General features: G+C 47.8%; 1 protein-coding gene across 2 annotated transcripts in view; it reads left to right on the forward strand.

The window, feature by feature from the left end:
- Positions 1–20,871, forward strand: part of esyt2b (extended synaptotagmin-like protein 2b) — a 48,393-nt gene that overhangs the window by 14,029 nt on the left and 13,493 nt on the right. For both annotated transcript variants that reach the window (XM_064332767.1, XM_064332768.1), the window contains exons 2-8: positions 2,926–2,967; positions 4,081–4,215; positions 5,592–5,668; positions 5,765–5,837; positions 7,284–7,373; positions 15,431–15,486; positions 20,197–20,317. In XM_064332767.1, the coding sequence (XP_064188837.1) occupies positions 2,926–2,967; positions 4,081–4,215; positions 5,592–5,668; positions 5,765–5,837; positions 7,284–7,373; positions 15,431–15,486; positions 20,197–20,317 (594 nt within the window). The remainder of the gene's footprint in view (positions 1–2,925; positions 2,968–4,080; positions 4,216–5,591; positions 5,669–5,764; positions 5,838–7,283; positions 7,374–15,430; positions 15,487–20,196; positions 20,318–20,871) is intronic.

The following is a 20,871-nucleotide window of genomic DNA, read 5'->3' on the forward strand; positions in this document are numbered from 1 at the left end:
TCTTAATGTCACACTACCCTGTGTGTCAGAGATCTGAGCTTTCAGACCCCAATGCAATACCACTCACTTTAGGATAGATTATACATCATACAGTATTCTTTTGTTTGCCCATATCCTGAGCAGCTTAGACACCTCACATCTTTCTGTATCTGTACCTAAAACAGCTGAACTAAAAGCTATACATTTGGATAATGTTATACAGTGCCTTCAGAAAGTATTCAGACCCCTTCACTTTTTCCACAATTCGTTACGTTAAATTAATTTTTATTCTCATCAATCTACACACAATACCCCATAATGATAAAGTGAAAACAGGATTTTAGAAATTTTAGCAAATTTATTAAAAATAAAAAACTGAAATATCACATTTACGTAAGTATTCTGACCCTGTACTCAGTACTTTGTTGAGGCACCATTGGCAGCGATTACAGCCTTGAGTCTTCTTGGGTATGACGCTACAAGCGTGGCACACCTGTATTTGGGGTATTTCTCCCATTCAGCTCTGCATATCCTCTCTAGCTCTGTCAGTTTGGATGGGGATGGGGAGCTATTTTCAGGTCTCTCCAAAGATGTTTGATCGGGTTCAAGTCCAGGCTCTGGCTGGGCCACTCAAGGACATTCACAGACTTGTCCCAAAGCCACTCCTGCATGGTCTTGGCTGTGTGCTTAAGGTCGTTGTCCTGTTGGCAGGTGACCCTTCGCCCCAGTCTGAGGTCCTGAGTGCTCTGGCGCAGGTTTTCATCAAGGATCACTCTGTACTTTGCTGTTTATCGTTCCCTCAATCCTGACTAGTCTCCCAGTTCCTGATGCTGAAAAACATCCCCACAGCATGATGCTGCCACCACCATGCTTCACCGTAGGGGTGGTATTGGCCAGGTTATGAGCGGTGCCTGGTTTCCTCCAGACGTGATACTTGGCATTGTGGACAGAGAGTTCACTCTTGTTTTCATCAAACCAGAGAATCATGTTTCTCATAGTCTGAGAGTCCTTTTGGCAAGGTGCCTTTTGGCAAACTCCCAGCAGGCTGTCATGTGCCTTTTACTGTTGAGTGGCTTAGGACGGAGTGTAGCACAGTGGGTAAGGAACTGGGCTTGTAACCGAAAGGTCGCAGGTTCGATTCCCGGGTAGGACACTGCCGTTGTACCCTTGAGCAAGGTAGGCTACTTAACCGTAATTGCTTCAGTATATATCCAGCTGTATAAATGGATACAATGTAAAATGCTATGTAAAAGTTGTGTAAGTCGCTCTGGATAAGAGCGTCTGCTAAATGCCTGTAATGTAATGTAATGTCTGGAGTGCTGCAGAGATGGAGGCTTTCTAGAAGGTTCTCCGATCTTCACACAGGAACTCTGGAGCCCTGTCAGAGTGGCCATCGAATTCTTAGTCACTACCCTGACCAAGGCCCCTCTGCCCCGATTGCTCAGTTTGGTCGGGCGGCCAGCTCTAGGAAGAGTCCTGGTGGTTCCAAACTTCCCCCATTTAAGAATGATGGACTCCACTGTGTTCTTCGGGACCTTCAATGCTGCAGAAATCTTTTTGTACCCTTGCCCAGATCTGTAGCTCGACACAATCCTGTCTCAGAGGTCTACGGACAATTCCGTTGACTTCATGGCTTGGTTTTTGCTCTGACATGCACTGTCAACTGTGGGACCATATATAGACAGGTGTGTGCCTTTCCAAATCATGTCCAATCAATTGAATTTACCACAGGTGGACTCCAATCAAGTAGTAGAAACATCTCAAGCAGGGTCAATGGAAACAGGATGCACCTGAGCTCATTTTTGAGTGTCATAGCAAGGGGTCTGAATACTTGTGTAAATGTGATATTTCATTTTTCATTTTTAATAAATTTGCTTTGTCATTATGGGATATTGTGTGTAGATTGATGAGAATAAAAATGAATTTAATCAATTTTAGCATAAGGATGTAAGGCAAAAGCATACTGCATTTTTGCATTAAAGAGAGTAACCACTACTGTACTTCACTGTGGATAAGAGCATTTGCTAAGTGATTGCAGTGAAATACTACTAATATACAATTACACAGTCCAGGTATTTACAGAAGAAAGTTAAATTCCTTGCTCAAGAAGGCGAGAGCAGCATCGTATCTAGGATTTGATCCTGCAGTCTCTGAGTTAAACTAATATTTTTAAAATATAATTTTATTATTGTGTATTTTCTCAGCAGACTTGCTTATCTGGAATGATGTACACACTTTAGATGTATACATATGGTATATAGCATGTTTTAAGTTCCTATATTCAACAACTGATCTTCATTATATTGCTGTTTGCTTAGCAGGCACCAGAGCTGTCCAGAGCATTTTAGTCTGCTTACATTTGTATATACCATCTAGTAGTATGTCTTGATATATACTGAATAAATTAAGTACCTTGCTCGAGGGCACAATGGCAGTACCACACCAGAGGTTTGAACCTGCAACCTCTGAGTTTTCAGCTTCATTCACTAACAATTCGAATTCACTGCCCCAGTATATGAGGTTTCATAGGGGGGGAAAGCACCTTTTCTTTCTTTAGCAATTTTTACTGTTCTTTCTTTAGCAATCGTCAGATTAGAAATTTGCCTGAAGTAAATGGTAGAAAACAAGATAAAGGGAATGTGTCTGATCAGACTTTTATTTCCTGTCAGTGGTGGTGAGGGTTTGTTTTCATGGCTGTCATGCCATTCATCTGTCGCATGAACTTGAACAGCAGCAGTACAGGGCTTCTGTAAACAAAATGCTATTCCCTCTTTTATTTTTTCAATGTTCTGTTGTCTGTGCTGAACACTGACAGTTCCCAGGTTGATTCCTCGAATGCCCCTATCCCTATGCACACACGCATACATGCACACGCACACACACACATACAAGCATGTATATGCTTCTCAGTATCATTCATTCTGTGCAATTGTTCCTGTCTTCCAGGTACACTTTCCAGATGTGGAGAGAGTAGAATGGCTAAACAAGGTAAAGTTTCTTGGCAGGTCTTCTCCCCCTCCTCCCTGCTGTGATTTTGCCAGAGTGCTGTGCTGGGATATAAATAGGCTTCTGTGTGGGGCTGTGCGGTGTCCCTGTGCAGCTGTGGGAGACGAGACGAGATGCTGGGAAGAAGCCGCTGCAGCAGGGAGCTGTGGAGCAGAGCTTCCTCCTCTCTCTTATCCACACAAGGCTTTACCATGTCTGTACATCCAGGTCGGGCCTGCCCAACCCTGTTCCTGGAGGTCTTCCGTCCTGTTGGTTTTCATTTCAACCCCAAGCTGGCACACCTGATTCTACGAATTCGCAGCTCAACCAGATCTGTAGCTGTTCAATGACGTGTGCTTTGTTAGGGTTGGAGTGAAAACCCACATGACTGTAGATCTCCAGGAACAGGGTTGGGCAGCCGTGATCTAGGCGATAGGTCGGCCTGTCTGCAGGGCTGCTAAGGGCCTGTCCTGTTCTATTCACCCATGCACTGTGCATATTTCATCATGCAGCGATTGTGAATACATGCAGTAGCCTCCTTTGACATTGCAAATTGAGATTATTTTGTGCGTAAATTTGCCTGTGGTTTTGACTTGGGCTTGTATCTAGCTGTATAATGTATTGGCCATTAATGGAGGCTAAAAGTCATTCTCACCTTTGCTACTGTTTGGCAAATGTGGGACGAAAAAAGATCAAAAGCAGTAGTACAAGCCAGAGGCCACACCCTGCTGTACTGCTATCAAAATCAATGAACTGAATGTGCAGTGTATGGCGCTAATTTAATTCAGCTTGTTTCAATTGGTGCTGAGTACTGTACATAATTTTTGTTTGTTCCAGGAATATGAAGCCCTGTACACTGTGTGTCTCAATGTTGACAGTGTTGTTGCCACACTTTAGGAGTGCCGGTTATTCTGTGGGCCAATGTTTGTCAGAACATGCTTTCCTTCTCTTCCCTCTCCCTCCCTCTGAGATACAGTGGAAAGTACTAAACCGTCAAAGTCTGACAAACGCAAGCTTGTGCCAGGGCACTTCTCCAAGGCCGAGGTGCTCATTCTCACCAGCTGGCCTGTGCCAGTGTGCGGGCAGAGCTGATGTGTTTGTGGTTTGGCCTTCCAGACTGTGAAGCAGATGTGGCCCTACATTTGCCAGTTTGTGGACAAGCTGTTCCGGGAGACCATCGAGCCGGCGGTGAAAGGAGCCAACGCTCACCTCAGCACCTTCTGCTTCTCCAAAATCGACATGGGGGACCAGGTGAGGGGGCTTTTGAAGGACGAGGAGTGCCAAGTGTCTTTTTGGAATATGCTGAGGCGTGCCCGAGTGTCTCCACGTTTCTCTTTCTCTTCCCACGGTTTTTCACAAATGAATTCTTTGAAATGGGTTTTAACCGTTAATTTCCCTGCTTCTAGAAAGCAAGCTTCTGTTCGTAGTCGTATTCCCCCTGATAACGCGATGTCCTCCTTCAGTTAGGGAGAGCGAAAGCTCTCGTGTGTCCTCAGGAGCATACTGGCCTCCACCACCTCTTTACACTCTCAGATCCCCCAGCTGTGCAGTGCTGTCCCTGCTTTGGGGGACTACATTAAATACACAGCTTGTGCTGGCAGGCTGCAGTTGTCCAGATGTCCAGAGCGGTTCACTCTTGTGTGACGTCCCCCCTGCGTGATAACCCCGCAGTCAGTTAGCTGGCTCCCTGCAGGGCTGCTGTCTTCAGCAGGATTCAGGCCCTTCGCTACCCTGAGGAGAAACACTCCACCCCGGAGCTTTGGTCTTAATAATGTGCGCCGGCAGATTTCCCTGCTTGTTTGACCTCAGCGTGTCCTGAGCCGTCCTATCTGAACCTGTTAGGAATGTGTTAACCGTATCCCCGTGCTCCTGACCACGTTTCCAGGAAATGCTCTGCCTATTCGAAACTTGTTTTTTCGTAACGCCTGTATAACTCCATACACATTTCATGATTCATTGTATCATATGTTGGTTTGCGAAACCCTTAGGAATGTGTGCACATGCATCGCCATTGTTCAGACTCCTCTGCTTTTGAGGAACTGCCCTGCTTTTGTTCTTGAAGAGCAATGAGAAGGGATGGCTCATACAACTGAAAAGACCAGAATGCTTTAGGATGATTGACTCCCAGCGTGGTTTTATTTGTATAGTTTATGTAGCAGCCATGCATTTAATTGGCTGAGAAATATGTTCCAATTGGCTGCTGACTCCTTTTTCTAAGTGTGCCTTATGGGAGTGTTCTTTTCTATTATGCCGCAGAATAATGGCATTATGAACATAATGTGCGTGTGTAGTTTGTTTTGACGGTGGCTGTTCTCTTTGTGCTCCATACCTACTGCAGAGATAATGATCTAAAAAGCATAAAAATAAATTTGCACAGATACTCAATAGTTTACATTGCCATAAAAATTCACCCATTTCATCAATTGAGTTTGTTTATTAGCCTTCGTTGCTGTCTGCATTCAAAGCTAATAATGCTATAAAATAGCGCTCCCCTACTCTGAGCCAAAAATTGCAATAAGAGGAGATAATATTCCAGTGGGCCCAGGTTGTCTGGCCCAACGGCGGCTGAGTCTCCCCCCACGGTGATGCTTGCGCACCCTGACGCATCTTTGTCTGTCTCTGCCCAGCCCCTGAGGATTAACGGGGTCAAGGTGTACACCGAGAATGTCGACAAGCGACAAATCATCATGGATCTGCAGATCAGGTGACCAGCGCGTCTCCATGTCACGGTGTGGTGCTTCAGCGCTCGGCGGGCTTTGATTGATGGATTGATTATTTTTATTTTGCGCTCTTTTTTCAGCTTTGTGGGAAACACAGAAATCGACGTCGACATCAAAAGGTACTACTGCAGAGCTGGCATCAAGAGCATCCAGGTGATACTCTCATTGGCTCTTTTTCTAAAATTGCTTGTGTTCCTGTTTCAGGCTAGGGCTGTGCGCTCCCTATGGTGATACAGTAATGTATGGTCACTCAGCCACCCGTTGACAGTACATGTGTCAGTGCAGTGATTATGTCAGTACCTGAGGAGGTGATCGGAGGTCAGAGAGAGGCCCGAGTCTTTGGGTTTCCTGTCTGTGTACCAGGTGGATGTGCACGCTGTACAGCAGGGTTTTACATACAAGGAAGAGGATGCAGGAGACACAGAAATGCTATCTGTTCACATGTGTTTAACCATGTGCTTTGCATCTTTTTGTCAAAACCTTTTCATGTAGTGTATGCCATTTTACACACACACAGACACACCTATGCAAACACGCATGCACACACACACACACACACACACACACACACATGCCTACGCACGCACGCACGCACGCACGCACGCACGCACATACACACACACACACACACACACACACGCGCAAAGAAAGCATGCAAAGCCAGGTTGTGTATTCATTTAATTTTTATTATGTTTTTTCTTTTATCCAATTTGAACGTATTCTGAGCTCATGTGGACCATAAAATTTTTTATTGGCTAATTAAAAAAAACTGAAATGAGGAAATGTGCTGATGCTATCCTTCGTGGAAAAATGAAAAATCTTCCATTATCAGCAAATGAATTAATAAAAAAGCGCTGTTCAGCTTGGTTATGTTTTCACTCCTATGATGTTCCATTTGGGTATATTATAATATATATCATTTGGGTGATAAGAGCTGTTTAAAATTTAAAGGCAATTTCCCCAAATGTGCCTTCTACAGTACATATTTATGAGCATGATTGTTTCTGCTGCAGAACTGACCAGGATTTTTTTGGCTTTTCTTCCTTTAGACCTTTCTGGAAAGTCTTTACTTGATCTATAAACTGTGTTAAGGAACTTCAGATTCCTGATTCTGAAAAGCATTCTTATTTTATGCACAGCTGCGTGCTCCAGTTAACTATTTCAGTAATGTTGTTGTTTTTAAATAAAGGTGTGTTTTGTTTGTGAAGTGTCTTAAAGGCTGTTCACATCTGAAAACTGAAGCAATTAAGGACTGTGCAGCTCTCTGCCTCGTTAGCAGGAATGGCTCACTGACTGCGGTACTGGAGAAAAGAGGCTAAGAGCCATTCCTTAAAAACCTGCATGTCAGGGAACCTCCTGTCAAATTAATTAGGTGTCATGGAGTCAGCAAGCATGTGGTCCATTAGAGCTGTGTGTGTGTGTGTGTGTGTGTGTGTGTGTGTGTGTGTGTTTGTGTGTGTGGGTGAGTTTATGAGTGTGAGAGTCTGTGTGTGTGTGTGTGTGTAGCCCTTTCAGCTGTGTGTGTGTGTGTGTGTGTGTGTGTCAGTTTTTGTGTATTAGATAGCCCTTTCAACAGTGTGTGTATCTATGACTCTGCAGCTTCATGGTATTCTGAGGGTGGTCATGGACCCGTTGCTTGGAGACATGCCGCTGGTCGGAGCCCTGTCCGTGTTCTTCCTGAAGAAACCTGTGAGTAACTGAACATCTCTCTCTCTCTCTCTCTCTCTCTCTCTCTCTCTCTCTTTTTCCCCTCTCTCTCTCTCTCTCTCTCTCTCTCAATTCAATTCAATTCAATTCAATAAGCTTTATTGGCATGGTAAGGGTACACTTACATTGCCAAAGCATTCACTCACATGACAAATAGAACAGACAGGCAATAACAATTTAACTACAATAAACAGAAGAAATGTAAAATCCAGACAATCCACAGAAATAAAATTCTACATCTAGAACATAACGCATACAAAATGTCAATGAACTATAATAATATTACTTTTCTGGTGTCAATGTTACTCCCTGTCCCTCAGTTTGTGGCAAGTGGCAATATATTGTGCTGCCAAATCTACACATTCCCTTCTTTCTCCAAAAAGGAATGGCAGCTTCTCTGTCTCTGAGTGCATCTCAAATTGTGGGCAGATTTTTTTCATTTTGAGGAAGAACAGTGACCTTGTCTCTCTGTATTTCTCACATTTTGTGAGGAAATGAAGCTCTGTCTCCACCTCTTCAGTGTCACAAAATGAGCACAACCTGTCCTCTCTGGGCAGCCAGGTCTGCCGGTGTCTACCTGTCTCGATAGCCAGGTTGTGTTCACTGAGTCTATATCTTGTCAATATTTTCCTTGTTTTTAAATCTTTCACTGTGGTCAGGTAATCTGCCACAGTGTACTCTCTTTTTAGGGCCCGATAGCATTCTAATTTGCTTTGTGTTTTTGTTTGTGTGTCCCAATAGGTGATGTAATTTTCTTTATGTTTTGCTATAATTTGGTTGACTCTAATTGTTCGTATGTTGCTGTTTTGAGGCTGTTTTGTGTTAGTTTGGGTTAATGAACTAAGCTTCAAGACTAGCTGGCTGAGGGGACTCTTTTTTGGGCTCATCTCTCTCTCTCTCTCTCTCATTCTCACTCTCACTCTCTCTCTGTCATTCTTACTCTCACTCTCTCTCTCTCTCTCTCACACTCCCCCTCTGTGTCTCTCTGTCTTAACCCGCCTCCTCTCCTCCTGCACTCTACTTGTGTCACAATAGATCTTCTGCAGCAGGTGTGCTCTCCAGCCCCCCCCCCCACGGCTGAATTCTGTGTCTCGATTCAGGAGAGCACATGCTCAGAAGAGAGAAATGCATTGTGGGAAATCGATCGACCAGCATAAACCCTCTAATCCCTGGACAACGCTAGAGCCAACAGGCCATTGCCCGGCATGACTGCTGGCCACGGTCCAGATTCAACACCAGGCCGCTGGGCCATTCCATTACAGTTTCTGAGAATTTCAGATACATTATAGGGTAATCATATTCATGGCCAGGCATATATATATATATTTTATATTACATTGCCAAAATATGTCTTTCTCTTGGTTTGATAATTCAGGTGAAGCAGTTAACATTATGTGCTTGTTTTCTACACTGGCTACTGCAAGAAACTTCCAGACCAGTCCCCTGCCTCATAATCCAAACCAGTTTCCTGTCCCTTAATCCAGACCAGTACCCTGCCTCTTAATCCAGACCAGTCCCCTGTCCCTTAATCCAGACCAGCCCCCTGCCTCTTAATCCAGACCAGTACCCTGCCTCTTAATCCAGACCAGTCCCCTGTCCCTTAATCCAGACCAGCCCCCTGCCTCTTAATCCAGACCAGTCCCCTGTCCCTTAATCCAGACCAGCCCCCTGTCTCTTAATCCATGACCAGCCCCCTGTCCCTTAATCCAGACCAGCCCCCTGTCCCTTAATCCAGACCAGTCCCCTGTCCCTTAATCCAGACCAGCCCCTGCCTCTTAATCCAGACCAGTCCCTCTGCCTCTTAATCCAGACCAGCCCTTGCCTCTTAATCCAGACCAGTTCCTCTTGTCCCTTAATCCAGAACTACCCCCTGCCTCTGAATCAGTGACCAGCCTCTGTGCCTCTTAATCCAGACTTACTCAGCCCGCCTCCTGTATATTCTAGCAGACAGGCCCTGCCTCTTAATCCAGACCAGCCCCTGCCTCTTAATCCAGACCAGCCCCCTGTCCCTTAATCCAGACCAGCCCCTGCCTCTTAATCCAGACCAGCCCCCTGCCTCTTAATCCAGACCAGCCCCCTGCCTCTTAATAGAGACCAGTCCCCTGTCCCTTAATCCAGACCAGCCCCCTGCCTCTTAATCCAGACCAGTCCCCTGTCCCTTAATCCAGACCAGTCCCCTGTCCCTTAATCCAGACCAGCCCCCTGCCTCTTAATCCAGACCAGCCCCTGCCTCTTAATCCAGACCAGCCCCCTGCCCCTTAATCCAGACCAGCCCCCTGTCCCTTAATCCAGACCAGCCCCCTGTCCCTTAATCCAGACCAGTCCCCTGTCTCTTAATCCAAACCAGTTTCCTGTCCCTTAATCCAGACCAGCCCCCTGTCTCTTAATCCAGACCAGTCCCCTGTCCCTTAATCCAGACCAGCCCCCTGCCTCTTAATCCAGACCAGCCCCTGCCTCTTAATCCAGACCAGCCCCTGCCTCTTAATCCAGACCAGCCCCTGTCCCTTAATCCAGACCAGCCCCCTGTCCCTTAATCCAGACCAGCCCCTGTCCCTTAATCCAGACCAGTCCCCTGTCTCTTAATCCAAACCAGTTTCCTGTCCCTTAATCCAGACCAGCCCCCTGCCTCTTAATCCAGACCAGCCCCCTGCCTCTTAATCCAGACCAGCCCCCTGCCTCTTAATCCAGACCAGCCCCCTGCCTCTTAATCCAGACCAGCCCCCTGTCCCTTAATCCAGACCAGCCCCCTGTCCCTTAATCCAGACCAGCCCCCTGTCCCTTAATCCAAACCAGTTTCCTGTCCCTTAATCCAGACCAGCCCCCTGTCCCTTAATCCAGACCAGCCCCCTGTCCCTTAATCCAAACCAGTTTCCTGTCCCTTAATCCAGACCAGCCCCCTGTCCCTTAATCCAGACCAGTCCCCTGTCCCTTAATCCAAACCAGTTTCCTGTCCCTTAATCCAGACCAGCCCCCTGTCCCTTAATCCAGACCAGCCCCTGTCCCTTAATCCAAACCAGTTTCCTGTCCCTTAATCCAGACCAGCCCCCTGTCCCTTAATCCAGACCAGCCCCCTGTCCCTTAATCCAAACCAGTTTCCTGTCCCTTAATCCAGACCAGCCCCCTGTCCCTTAATCCAGACCAGTCCCCTGTCCCTTAATCCAGACCAGTTGCCTCTTAGCATAATTAGGCCGTCATTCTTCCAGAAACTAACTCCACTCCTCCTCTCTGCCAATATGTGACCAGGCTCTGATGGATGTTCCCTGTGGAGAGTCCAGCACTTTATAGGGGCATAAATCAGGCTTCGCCTACCTTGGTGAATTTATTTTGTCATATGAGCAGTAAAAGTGTCAGCAGCTGAGGCTTTATACACACGCTGTATAAATGGCCCCAAGACCTCCCCCCCACCCCCCCCCCCCATTCTGCACATTGCAGAGGAGATGCTAGTAACGGTTCACCTTTGAAGCCAAAACTGCTTCCGACAGGCCCTCCTGTTGCGCATTTGTAGCTGCGCGTTAAACCCACCTCATGTTCTCATGCCGTCAGACTCCACAGGAAGTTCATGAGCTGAATGTGGCCGTTGCTATTATGGTACACAGCGTGCATGTGCCAGGAATGAAAGGGCCCTGTTTAATCGGGCCTTATTTCCAGCGGGCGGGTGCGAGGAGGGGTGGAGTGGTGCGGGGGCAGGCAGCCTTTTGTCCAGGGAGACAGAGGCGACTTTGGTGGCAGATATAGAAAGTTATTTTTCGCCAATGTTCCGGGACGCCTCGTTACTATTTGTGTGATGGGACGGGGGATGTGTGTGCCAGTCCCATCCTCCTCTTGGCCCTCTCGCGCTCTTATACTGGTCTTCAGAGTTTGGCCGAGTTTGGGCTGTGATGTGTGTTCCAGTGAAAGTGGGTTAGCCTGCAGCAGGAGGGGGAAACTCTGTCTCTCTCTCTCTCTCTCTGTCTCTCTCTCTCGCTCTGCTCCCCTCTTTCTCTTCCCCTCTGTCATTGAGAGAGCTGCCCCAAAGCCTCCAACTGAAAAGGGATTGTGCTGCTGAGGCTCTGTGTTGTGTTGCACATTTTGGGTCTAAACGCAGGTCTGAAAAAAGGCCTCTTAAACCCAGAAATGTAAGTAGGTATCGCCAAGGCGACACGGACTCAGTGACTGCCAGGTTCTCAGTCAGCATAATAGATTCATCCTTTGACTTCTGCCCAGGATTTAAATTCACGGATTATTTCAAGTGTGCTCTCTTGGTAAATTCAAAGTGATTAAGCAATTAAACTTCAGTAGATGTAGATCCTTACATTTTTCCTGAACACTAAAGATTCCTCTGTGCTGCGTACGGTGGCCCCATGAAGGTGAATTCACTCCGTTTGTTGGAAGAAATGGTTGTTGTTTGGAGAAATGCTGGGTAGGAGAAGCAGACCTCGTTCCACCCTGCTTCTCCACCTCATTCAAAGACAACTGGAAGGCTCTGCAGTATGACAGCCAATCCTCAGCCTGTCTGCTGTACTGTAAGTAAGGGGAGGCTGTGAGACTGGACACCCATATCAATCTCACGAGTCGGGAGAACGCACAACTGCGGAGGGCCTGCAGAAGAGTGGGGGGGAAAAATACACATTTTGAAATCCTGATCTTGATCAATATCTTTTCTGCTCTAGTTTAAAAAATGTTCTTAAATGGCCTGATTTCCATGTATGCAGTCCTGCGTGTGGAATGTTGTAGATCTATATAAAATACAGTCTTCCTTTCCTCGATAGCATCGGTGCCCTTTACTGTGACTCCATCGGAATGTGTGTAATGTTCCTGCCCGTGTCTGGAATTCTCCTCTGCGGTTCCTTGATCAGCTTCTGGCATCACATGCCCTTTGACTTTACCTGTTCCGCATAAACTGTTTATGCTCTCAAGGTATTAATTGCCCAGTCTCCTCGTAATGACATCAGAGTGTATTTATCCTTCGACTCTCAGATACAATGGTGGTTTGGTCGTGATTTTCAGTTCTCTCTGTTCAGCTGTGCATGTGTATGCATGGTTGATTAGGCACACATACTTGAAAGCAAGTAGATGGCCTTTTCTGCTATGTATGTACTTCATGTGTCCCATTGCTTACCCTGGATTTATTTTGTTTTATCAGGAAAACCGTAGATGCCCTTTAAGTAACATTGCCATTGTACAAATGGGAGCTGTTTAGAGAAAGGGGAATTTTATTAGCTGTACTTGGAATATTGGCTATGTACTGGCAGATGAGGTGCTTGAGATAGGTCAACAAAGAGAGAAGCTTGAAGTGCCAATTTGGTGATCTACAGCCTGTCCATCACTTTGGTAATGTCCTGCGTGACATAGCGTTTAGTGTGTCATTCTCATAAAGAGAGCATTTAGAAGTGTGTGGTGTTTGAGTTGAAAGGTCTGTGATAGTGTATGCTGGGTTTGCGTAAACAGAGACAAAACAAAACGGAGACACGCTTTCTTATTTATTGCTAGCTGGCACACACTTCTTTTTTTTTTTTTAGTGTCGCAATAAATCCTGGAACAGAATGTATCAATTTGCAAAGGTAAAATTGAATCTTTGCTGAGATTTTCATGTATGCAAAGTGCAGGGCACATACAGCTCGCTGGTGGGAGAACATGTCATGTTTGGCCCGCGAGGCGGGCGAGCGAGCTTCAGGAATAATACAGGGCGTGTCTGCACTCCAGTCCCAGCCTGTCCTTCCCCTGCCCTGCAGCAGGCGGAGGAGTGCTTCCCTCCTTAATGATCCCCTCTCTGCCAGCTCGGAGAGCGAGCGAGCGAGCGAGCGTGATTAAGCTCACACCTGCGCTCACGCCTGCGCTCGCGTCTGCGCTCACGCCTGCGCTCGCGCGCTGTTGTTGTTGCGCTGCGCACCTGAGTTCACTGCTCTATCGGGGTTTGAGCGCAGCCCCGTCCCAGTACCTGCTTTTCTACCTAATGTTTGCTTTCGTGATTCGCGATCGTTTAATATTTCACCAAACGTTCCCCCGATCTTAGGTTTTTTTCTGCTTTGAAGCCCCTGAGAGCAAACTCTGTTTAAATAGCTTGATATGATTTCTGTGGAATGTGCTGGTTTTGTATAACAGTATTGGTGGCTTGGTATTTCCCTTATTTGCTTTAGCCCTCCCGCTGTGTGAGGGCTCCTTTTCATGCTCTCATCATGCACCCTTTAATGGCTGTGCCATTAGCCCTGGGTAAGGCCGTCTGCCTCAAAGCTACAGCAGCAGAATTAGCCGCCGTGCGTGTGCTGCGTTTTAAATACTGGTCATTTACTGGACTGTTGACTGATGTGGTTTGGTTGTGTTGAGTAAGTGTTGTGTTGCTGTTGAGTTGCTGGGTGTGGTTGCTGTGTGTGGGTGTATGACCTGTGCTCTGGGAGATGCTCACCAGGCCGTATTTCCCAGCAGTGTCCAGTGCTGTAGGAGAGGTGTCAACCGATTCAAGTGCACTGTGTTTCAGACGGTTTTTGTGTGGTTCCAGATAATGAGTTTACGTGCGTGTGTGCGCGTGTGTGTGTGCGCGTGTGTGTGTGTGCTGCGTGTGTGCTGCGTGTGTGTGTGTGTGTGTGTGTGCGCGTGCGTCGTGTGCGTGTCGTGTGTGTGTGTGTGTGTGTGTGTGTGCAGTGTGTGTGTGCGCGTGTGTGTGTGCGTGCTTGTGTGCTTACGTGTGGGTGTGTGTGTGTGTGCGTGTGTGTGTGTGCGCTGTGCGGTGTGTGTGTGTGTGTGTATGCGTGTGTGTGCGCGTCCCGTGGTGTGTGTGTGTGTGCGCGTGCGTGCAGTGTGCGTGTGCGCGCGGTGTGTGTGTGTGTGTGCGCGTGTGTGTGGTATGGTGTGTGTGTGCGCGCATGTGTGTGCGTGTGTGTGTGCGCGCGCGTGCATGTGTGCGGTGTGTGTGTGCGTGCGTGTGTTTGCCTGTGTGTGTGAACGTGTGTTTGTGTGTGCGTGTGTGCGTGTGTGTGTGGTGCGTGTGTGTGCGGCGTGTGTGTGTGTGCGCATGTGTTGTGTGTGTGTTCTGCGCGCTGTTTGCACGTCGAATCTAGCTCGTGTGTCGGCTGTGTGTGTTGCTCTGTTGGCAGTGGTGTGTGCGTTGTGTGTGTGCTGTGTGCTGTGCGTTTGTGTGATGTATGTGCTTTTGTATGTGTGTTATGTCGAAGTGCGTGCAGTTCGTGTGTGTTTATGTCGTCGTGTGTGCAGTGTGCGTGTGTGTGTGTGTGTGTGTGGAGTGTTGTGTTGTGTTGTGTGCGTGTGGCGCGTGTCGCTGTGTGCGTGGTGTGCGTGTGTGGGTGTGTGGCGCGTGTGTGGTGCGTATGGCGTGTGTGTGTGTGCGGCGGTGTTGTGTGTGTGTGGCGGTGTTTGGTGCGTGGTGGGGGGCGGTGCGTGTGCCGCGTGGTGTGTGTGGGTGGTTGTGGCGTGGTGTGTGTGGGTGCGTGTGTGCGGTGTGGTGTGCGGTGCGCGTTGCGTTGGTGTGTGTGTGTGTGTGTGGTGTGTGTGGTGGTGCGTGTGGGTGCTGGCGTTGGCCGTGGTTGTGGGGCCCCATGACATTTCAACAGGAATTCGCCTGTAAGTGCTTCCGGCGGTTTCTACTTGCACTATTGCAGTGAAGTGTGGTGATATTTCAGATATGATTCTGATATTTCTTATGTTATTCAAGTGCCTGCAGTTATACGACTTCTAGTCAGCGATTACGGCTGTGGTTCTGTTTCAGTTAGCAGTAGTAGCCAAATCTGGTAAATGATAAGCAGCAGAAGCTTATGTCTTTACTTCAGAAATGATACTGCATATGGCCATCTCATACTCTGGCCTGGATTCAATCAATATTTGCACTTAACCTTGACAACTAAATTTAAGCTTTACAAATTGATTATGCAAAATGTGGAGGTCAGATAGATAGAAATGAAAATTTTCAATTAATTATGAGTTGAAGTTGAGTGCAAACATTGATTACATCAAGGCCTGTGTCAATATAAATATTCTCATCTGTTTGAAGGTCTTAACTGAATGGCCTTAATGCCCTGACTGATTGGTATTCTTTCTTTTCCATTCAGTTGCTGGACATTAACTGGACAGGCCTCACGAATATGCTGGACATTCCGGGATTGAAGTAAGTAATCCAGGCTTTTTAAAGTCACACAGCGGCCTGCGAATGGGCCTGTAGGGACACTGCTCTTCCGCACTGACGGGGTTGTGATGTGGGATCCCCCTCAGTCCGGACTGACAGGGGGTTGGGTTGTGATGTGGGATCCACCTCAGTCCGGACTGACAGGGGGTTGGGTTGTGATGTGGGATCCCCCTCAGTCCGGACTGACAGGGGGTTGGGTTGTGATGTGGGATCCACCTCAGTCCGGACTGACAGGGGGTTGGGTTGTGATGTGGGATCCCCTCAGTCCGGACTGACAGGGGGTTGGGTTGTGATGTGGGATCCACCTCAGTCCGACTGACAGGGGTTGGGTTGTGATGTGGGATCCACCTCAGTCCGACTGACAGGGGGTTGGGTTGTGATGTGGGATCCACCTCAGTCCGGACTGACAGGGGTTGGGTTGTGATGTGGGATCCCCTCGGTCCAGACTGACAGGGGTTGGGTTGTGATGTGGGATCCCCTCAGTCTGGACTGACAGGGGTTGGGTTGTGATGTGGGATCCACCTCAGTCCGGACTGACAGGGGTTGGGTTGTGATGTGGGATCCACCTCAGTCCGGACTGACAGGGGTTGGTTGTTGTGGGATCCCCTCAGTCCGGACTGACAGGGGTTGGGTTGTGATGTGGGATCCCCTCAGTCCGGACGACAGGTGGGTGATGTGGATCCACCCAGTGTGAGAGAATCAGCCTAGCAGCTGTGGCCTGGACAGGTGCCAGCCAGTCCTGCCTGCACTGTGATTGGCTGGATGAGAGTGGTGGGGTAAATGAGGAGTTATTATCTCGTCATCAGTTCACATATCAATTATGGACCCTAATAATAATATCACGCATCTGGCCTACCTCTCTGCTGCATTAAATACGGCCACAGACCTCCTGAATGAAGCCTGGTCCTTTCTAAGCCCCGATTAAGTCATCCACATTAGGCATTATAGATAGTTTATGTAGTATTATAGTTGTAATAACAAATAATGACTTGTCATGTAGAATACTTGTGTGTCATTAGCCCTTGCAAATGATGCATTTGCAGCACGTATTTGATCTCAATTGCATTGGGAAAGTCATTATTTTGATGCCGTGACTTGAATGTTGGGAAAGCTGCTTAGGAAGAGCCGATCATTTGAAATGCAGAGCAGTCTTGCCAGAGGCCACTCATTAAATTGGCTTTGGCAGTAACTGCAGTGCAGTGTGAAAGGAGCTCCTGAATTGAAGCCCTCAGTTTTGTGTCAGGCAGCCCCGAGGGGGCCAGCCAGCGCTCGCTTCCAGCAGCAGGTGCCTGTCCACCTGCAGCTCTTTGCCACTGCAGTATCGCAGCCCTTAGTCAGTGTATCAGCACAATGCTTAGTGTTTTCCGTAAGGGTTTTTTCGCATACGATGCTTTGTGTGCACTGAGTAACTGATGTGTTCCATAAGGTTATTTCTCAGTTTACAGACCAGTTGAGTTTCCGCTCCTCGATAACTAGCTGTCAGACATTCTTTAAGTGTCGTAGATGTTATTTGTGTTCTCTTCTCTCTGTGGGGAAAGCATCGCCGCGCTTCCTTTTACGCGATTGCAGCCGTAACGGGCATTACTGGCGTACTGTGTTCCTCTGGTGGCGATTCCTTTGTGGAGCGCGCCGTGGTGAACAGACGGGGAGTTAACGGACTCCGTGGGCGGGCGCTGCCCTCAGTCCCGGAGATGGCGGGGTGCCGGTTTCGTTGGGAACCCAGAGCAGGGGCCGGGGAGCGAGTCGCATGCTCACACCGCACCCCAGCGCACCCCAGCGCACCCCAGCGCAGAGCCTGCCACACAGCGAGTGGCTCAGCTCCCCCTGTCCCTCCTGCAGCTGCAGGTGGAGCCGCGGGTGTGGGGCGGGTTGCATGAGGAGCGCTCGGGGGAAGTGTGCGCTGAGCTCCAGGGTGGCAGCTGGCTAATATTTCCCCCTGCGCTGTCCCTGTTCCCTCACATCGCAGTGCAAAGTCTGCTTGCTCTCTACGAGTGATAAACAAGCTGAATCCAATAGGAGACACATATTAAAATATTGCTTTTGACAGTATTAATATGCATGCACTTAAGAGTATAATCGGGGCATTGGAGATTATTCAGTAGTAATTCTCTGTGTAAAATGGCTGTACTGTCTTACAAACTGGGAGATTTATGCATCTGCCACAGGAGCATGAAACACATCTCCACGTGCACCCTACCTGCCAGCTGTTTGACTCAAATATGCAAAAGGGATGCTTCACTTTCACACACCACGTGGTTTTGCTCCTCCTGTTTAATGTGCAAGCCCTTGGATTCCCAAGAGAAGCTATGTAATTAAAGGCCTTTCAACATGGTTCTTAACAGCTATAACAAGCATGGACCAGGAGCTGTTTTTTAGTTCATTTTCAGATAATGGCCCAGTTTCGCAGACACAGATTAAGCTTAGTCTTGGGCTAAAATGAGTTTTGTATGGAGAATCTCCATTCAAAGTGGAATTTAATCTAGCGCTAGGCTTAATCTGTGTCTGTGAATCCAGACCAATTTGTTTTAAGAGCACAAAATCAAGTGTCAGTGTCTTAGTGCCATTGTTTTCTGCCTTTGTATGGCTGTTTAATGTGTGGCACACATCCTTGTTACAGGATAGGTGCTGTTCTGATAAGTTAGAAAGATATTTCAAAATCTTACCGTTAACCTGAAACCTGGAATGACTCCTCCCATTTCACTGTATCTTCGACACAGAGAAATCATTCACACCTTATATTTCCTGTTATGCGGGTGGAAATTTCTCCTCGGGCTAATGTGGGATGTCCAATTAGTTGGGATGTTTTTGTTTTTTTCAGCCATTTTACTGGAATATTATGCCACTATATTTTTATTTTCCTGACTCTTATGCACCAAGTTTATTTTTCACTTCTGTTTGTGTGTTAGTGTAGGACCAGACTTGGGTTGCAGAGACATGTTCCTGGTAATTACTCTCGTTACACTGCTATATTTTGCCCACGGTGGTGAGTGGGAAATAAAAGGATTTCATAGAAATGAGCGGAAGTTGATACGAGCTTCTCCTTTCTCAGTCAGGGTTCTTGTTTTGTTTTGTCTTTTCCCCCGTACCTGCATGTCCGTTTTAAAATGGGTGCACTGCATTGAGGGAAAAGAAGCTCCATTGTAGGTTTGTTCTGTTAACTGCTGCCCCCTTCAGGTGGCAAGGTGTATCACTCTCCTCGCAACATTCTGACCATACCAGGGATTCAGTTCTGCGGTGCCTCTTTGATGATGGGTTTAGTATTTATTTATATCCGCTGTCGTAGTTCTAATGTATGTTCTTATGTGCTGTAACCTTTCAAGGGACACTTCAGGGTTGACTATGCGAGAATGTCAGTGAATGAACGTACACTATGGACAGGGCTGAATAACAACACCTTCCTATGGGCATTTTACTTGTCTCTTCCTGCAATATACATGCTTATTGTTGTGTGTTGAACTTCCCTGTGTTACACAAAATGCAGTGATTCAGATTCTCAAAAATCATTCATATTTGATCACATCCCCTCCCATATGCCCCACCCCCTTCCTCACCCCCTCCATTCTGTCCACTGCAGACAGAGACTGCTGCAGTGCACCCTGGGTATATCCGGTGCTTTCCGGCGCGCTGGCAGCACGCCGCGGGTTAGCGGCACGGTTAGAAACGGAGGCGTGAGTCAGGGTGGCAGAGCCTGGCAGACGGGCGCTGTCAGCTGCGGCGTGAGCCCAGAGTGGCGACTGCGAGACGCCCACTGCCCGAAACCCGCCCCCTCCCCCGTATCTGCACAGCACTCCCGCTGGGGAGACGCAAGGGGTGTCTCCTTTTCTTCTCCTCTCTTCTCCTTTTCTTCTCCTCTCCTCTCCTCTCACCTCCTGTCAGCTCATCTCTCGCATCTCCCCTGGGAGGGGTTAAAGAACAGGACTGGCTCCCCCCTCCCACCAAGGCCACCGCTCTGTCTGGGTGGGGCTGGGATAGCCACAGACACTGTTTCTGCTGATGGTGTGCCCCCCCCCCCTCCCCCCACGCCCACCACCCCCCACCCCCCCATTACCAGCTCCAAGTGAAGGATGTACATTTAAAGCAATCATTTATACCTCACGCTCATAAATGGCTCAAATATCCCTGCTCAGATATGAGAATATTAAAATGGGGGGTAGTGATCGATGTGCTCATTTCCAGAACCAGGCGCATCATGGGAGCAGTGGAGGGGGGTGGGGAAGGATCGATGTGACTGGAGGCAGGGTAATTTTAGATTAGTAAAGCGCATTTCTTTACAAGTTTATTAAAGCCTTCTCACGCACAAGAGTAGAGATCAGTATGGCCCCTTTGCAGTGTTCAGAGCATTTCACAGTGGTTAGGAGGCGAGATTTATACCCTGTTACGCCTCTGCCAGCTTCCTGCTCCTTTTATGATGTAGCTCTGCAGTACATTTCTTTGCTGTTTAAAACACTAAAGGATAGGGGAGTATCTGATGATGCCCCGCCCCCTCAGAACTCCACCCTCAACCCTAACCCATGCTACCGCTGCTTCTGTTCTCTCCCACTGCAGAGAAATGCCCATTCGTACGCACAGCCGTGTCTGTAGCAATCCCAGAATGCAAAAGTGACCCGGCCGCTCGTAAGGTGGCAGGCTGTGTAAAGACACGTTCCTCTTCTCTTTCCGTTTTTTAATTAATTTATTTTTTGAATCTGCCAGCGGCCTCGCTGACGGCCTGATCCAGGACATAATCTACAGCTACCTGGTGCTGCCCAACCGAATCACCATTCCGCTGGTGGGCGAGGCTCAACTGACACGGCTGCGCTTCCCTATGCCGAAGGTACATTAGCCGCTAGCTGGAGGCTCTTCCCGGTTCTGTTACTGTAATGACGGTCCTACAAAAGAAGATCCTGCTTTTTTAGAAAGGTAGAATGATGGATTTCATTTTGTACGTTGCATTTCTGCCCCTTCATGGTCTGAGTAACCAGTAACCAGTGTCTCACGCGCATGTGAGTGAGGGATGGGCCGCCATGTTTCTGAGCAGCTGTTCTCCATGCATCAGTCCAGGAGGAGACGCAATTGTTTATTTATGTAATTAAAGCGTGGGATGATAAAATGCGGGGATTTAGAGAACCAGATTGAGAATTTTCCTGAGGCCCATAAAAACCCTCATGGACACGAGAGATATGGAGTAAAGTGAGTCAGATCCTTGTTTCAGTGTCTTTTTTTAAACGTAATGTCATATTTAACGGTGTCACCTCCAGCATCCATCTGTACTGTTTTACTAATTAATCCATTAGGGGCGACATAGCTCAGGAGGTAAGACCGATTGTCTGGCAGTCGGAGGGTTGCCGGTTCAAACCCCGCCCTGGGTGTGTCGAAGTGTCCTTGAGC

This window comes from Anguilla rostrata, chromosome 4 (genome assembly GCF_018555375.3).
Source record: "Anguilla rostrata isolate EN2019 chromosome 4, ASM1855537v3, whole genome shotgun sequence".
Taxonomy (NCBI): Eukaryota; Metazoa; Chordata; class Actinopteri; order Anguilliformes; family Anguillidae; genus Anguilla; species Anguilla rostrata.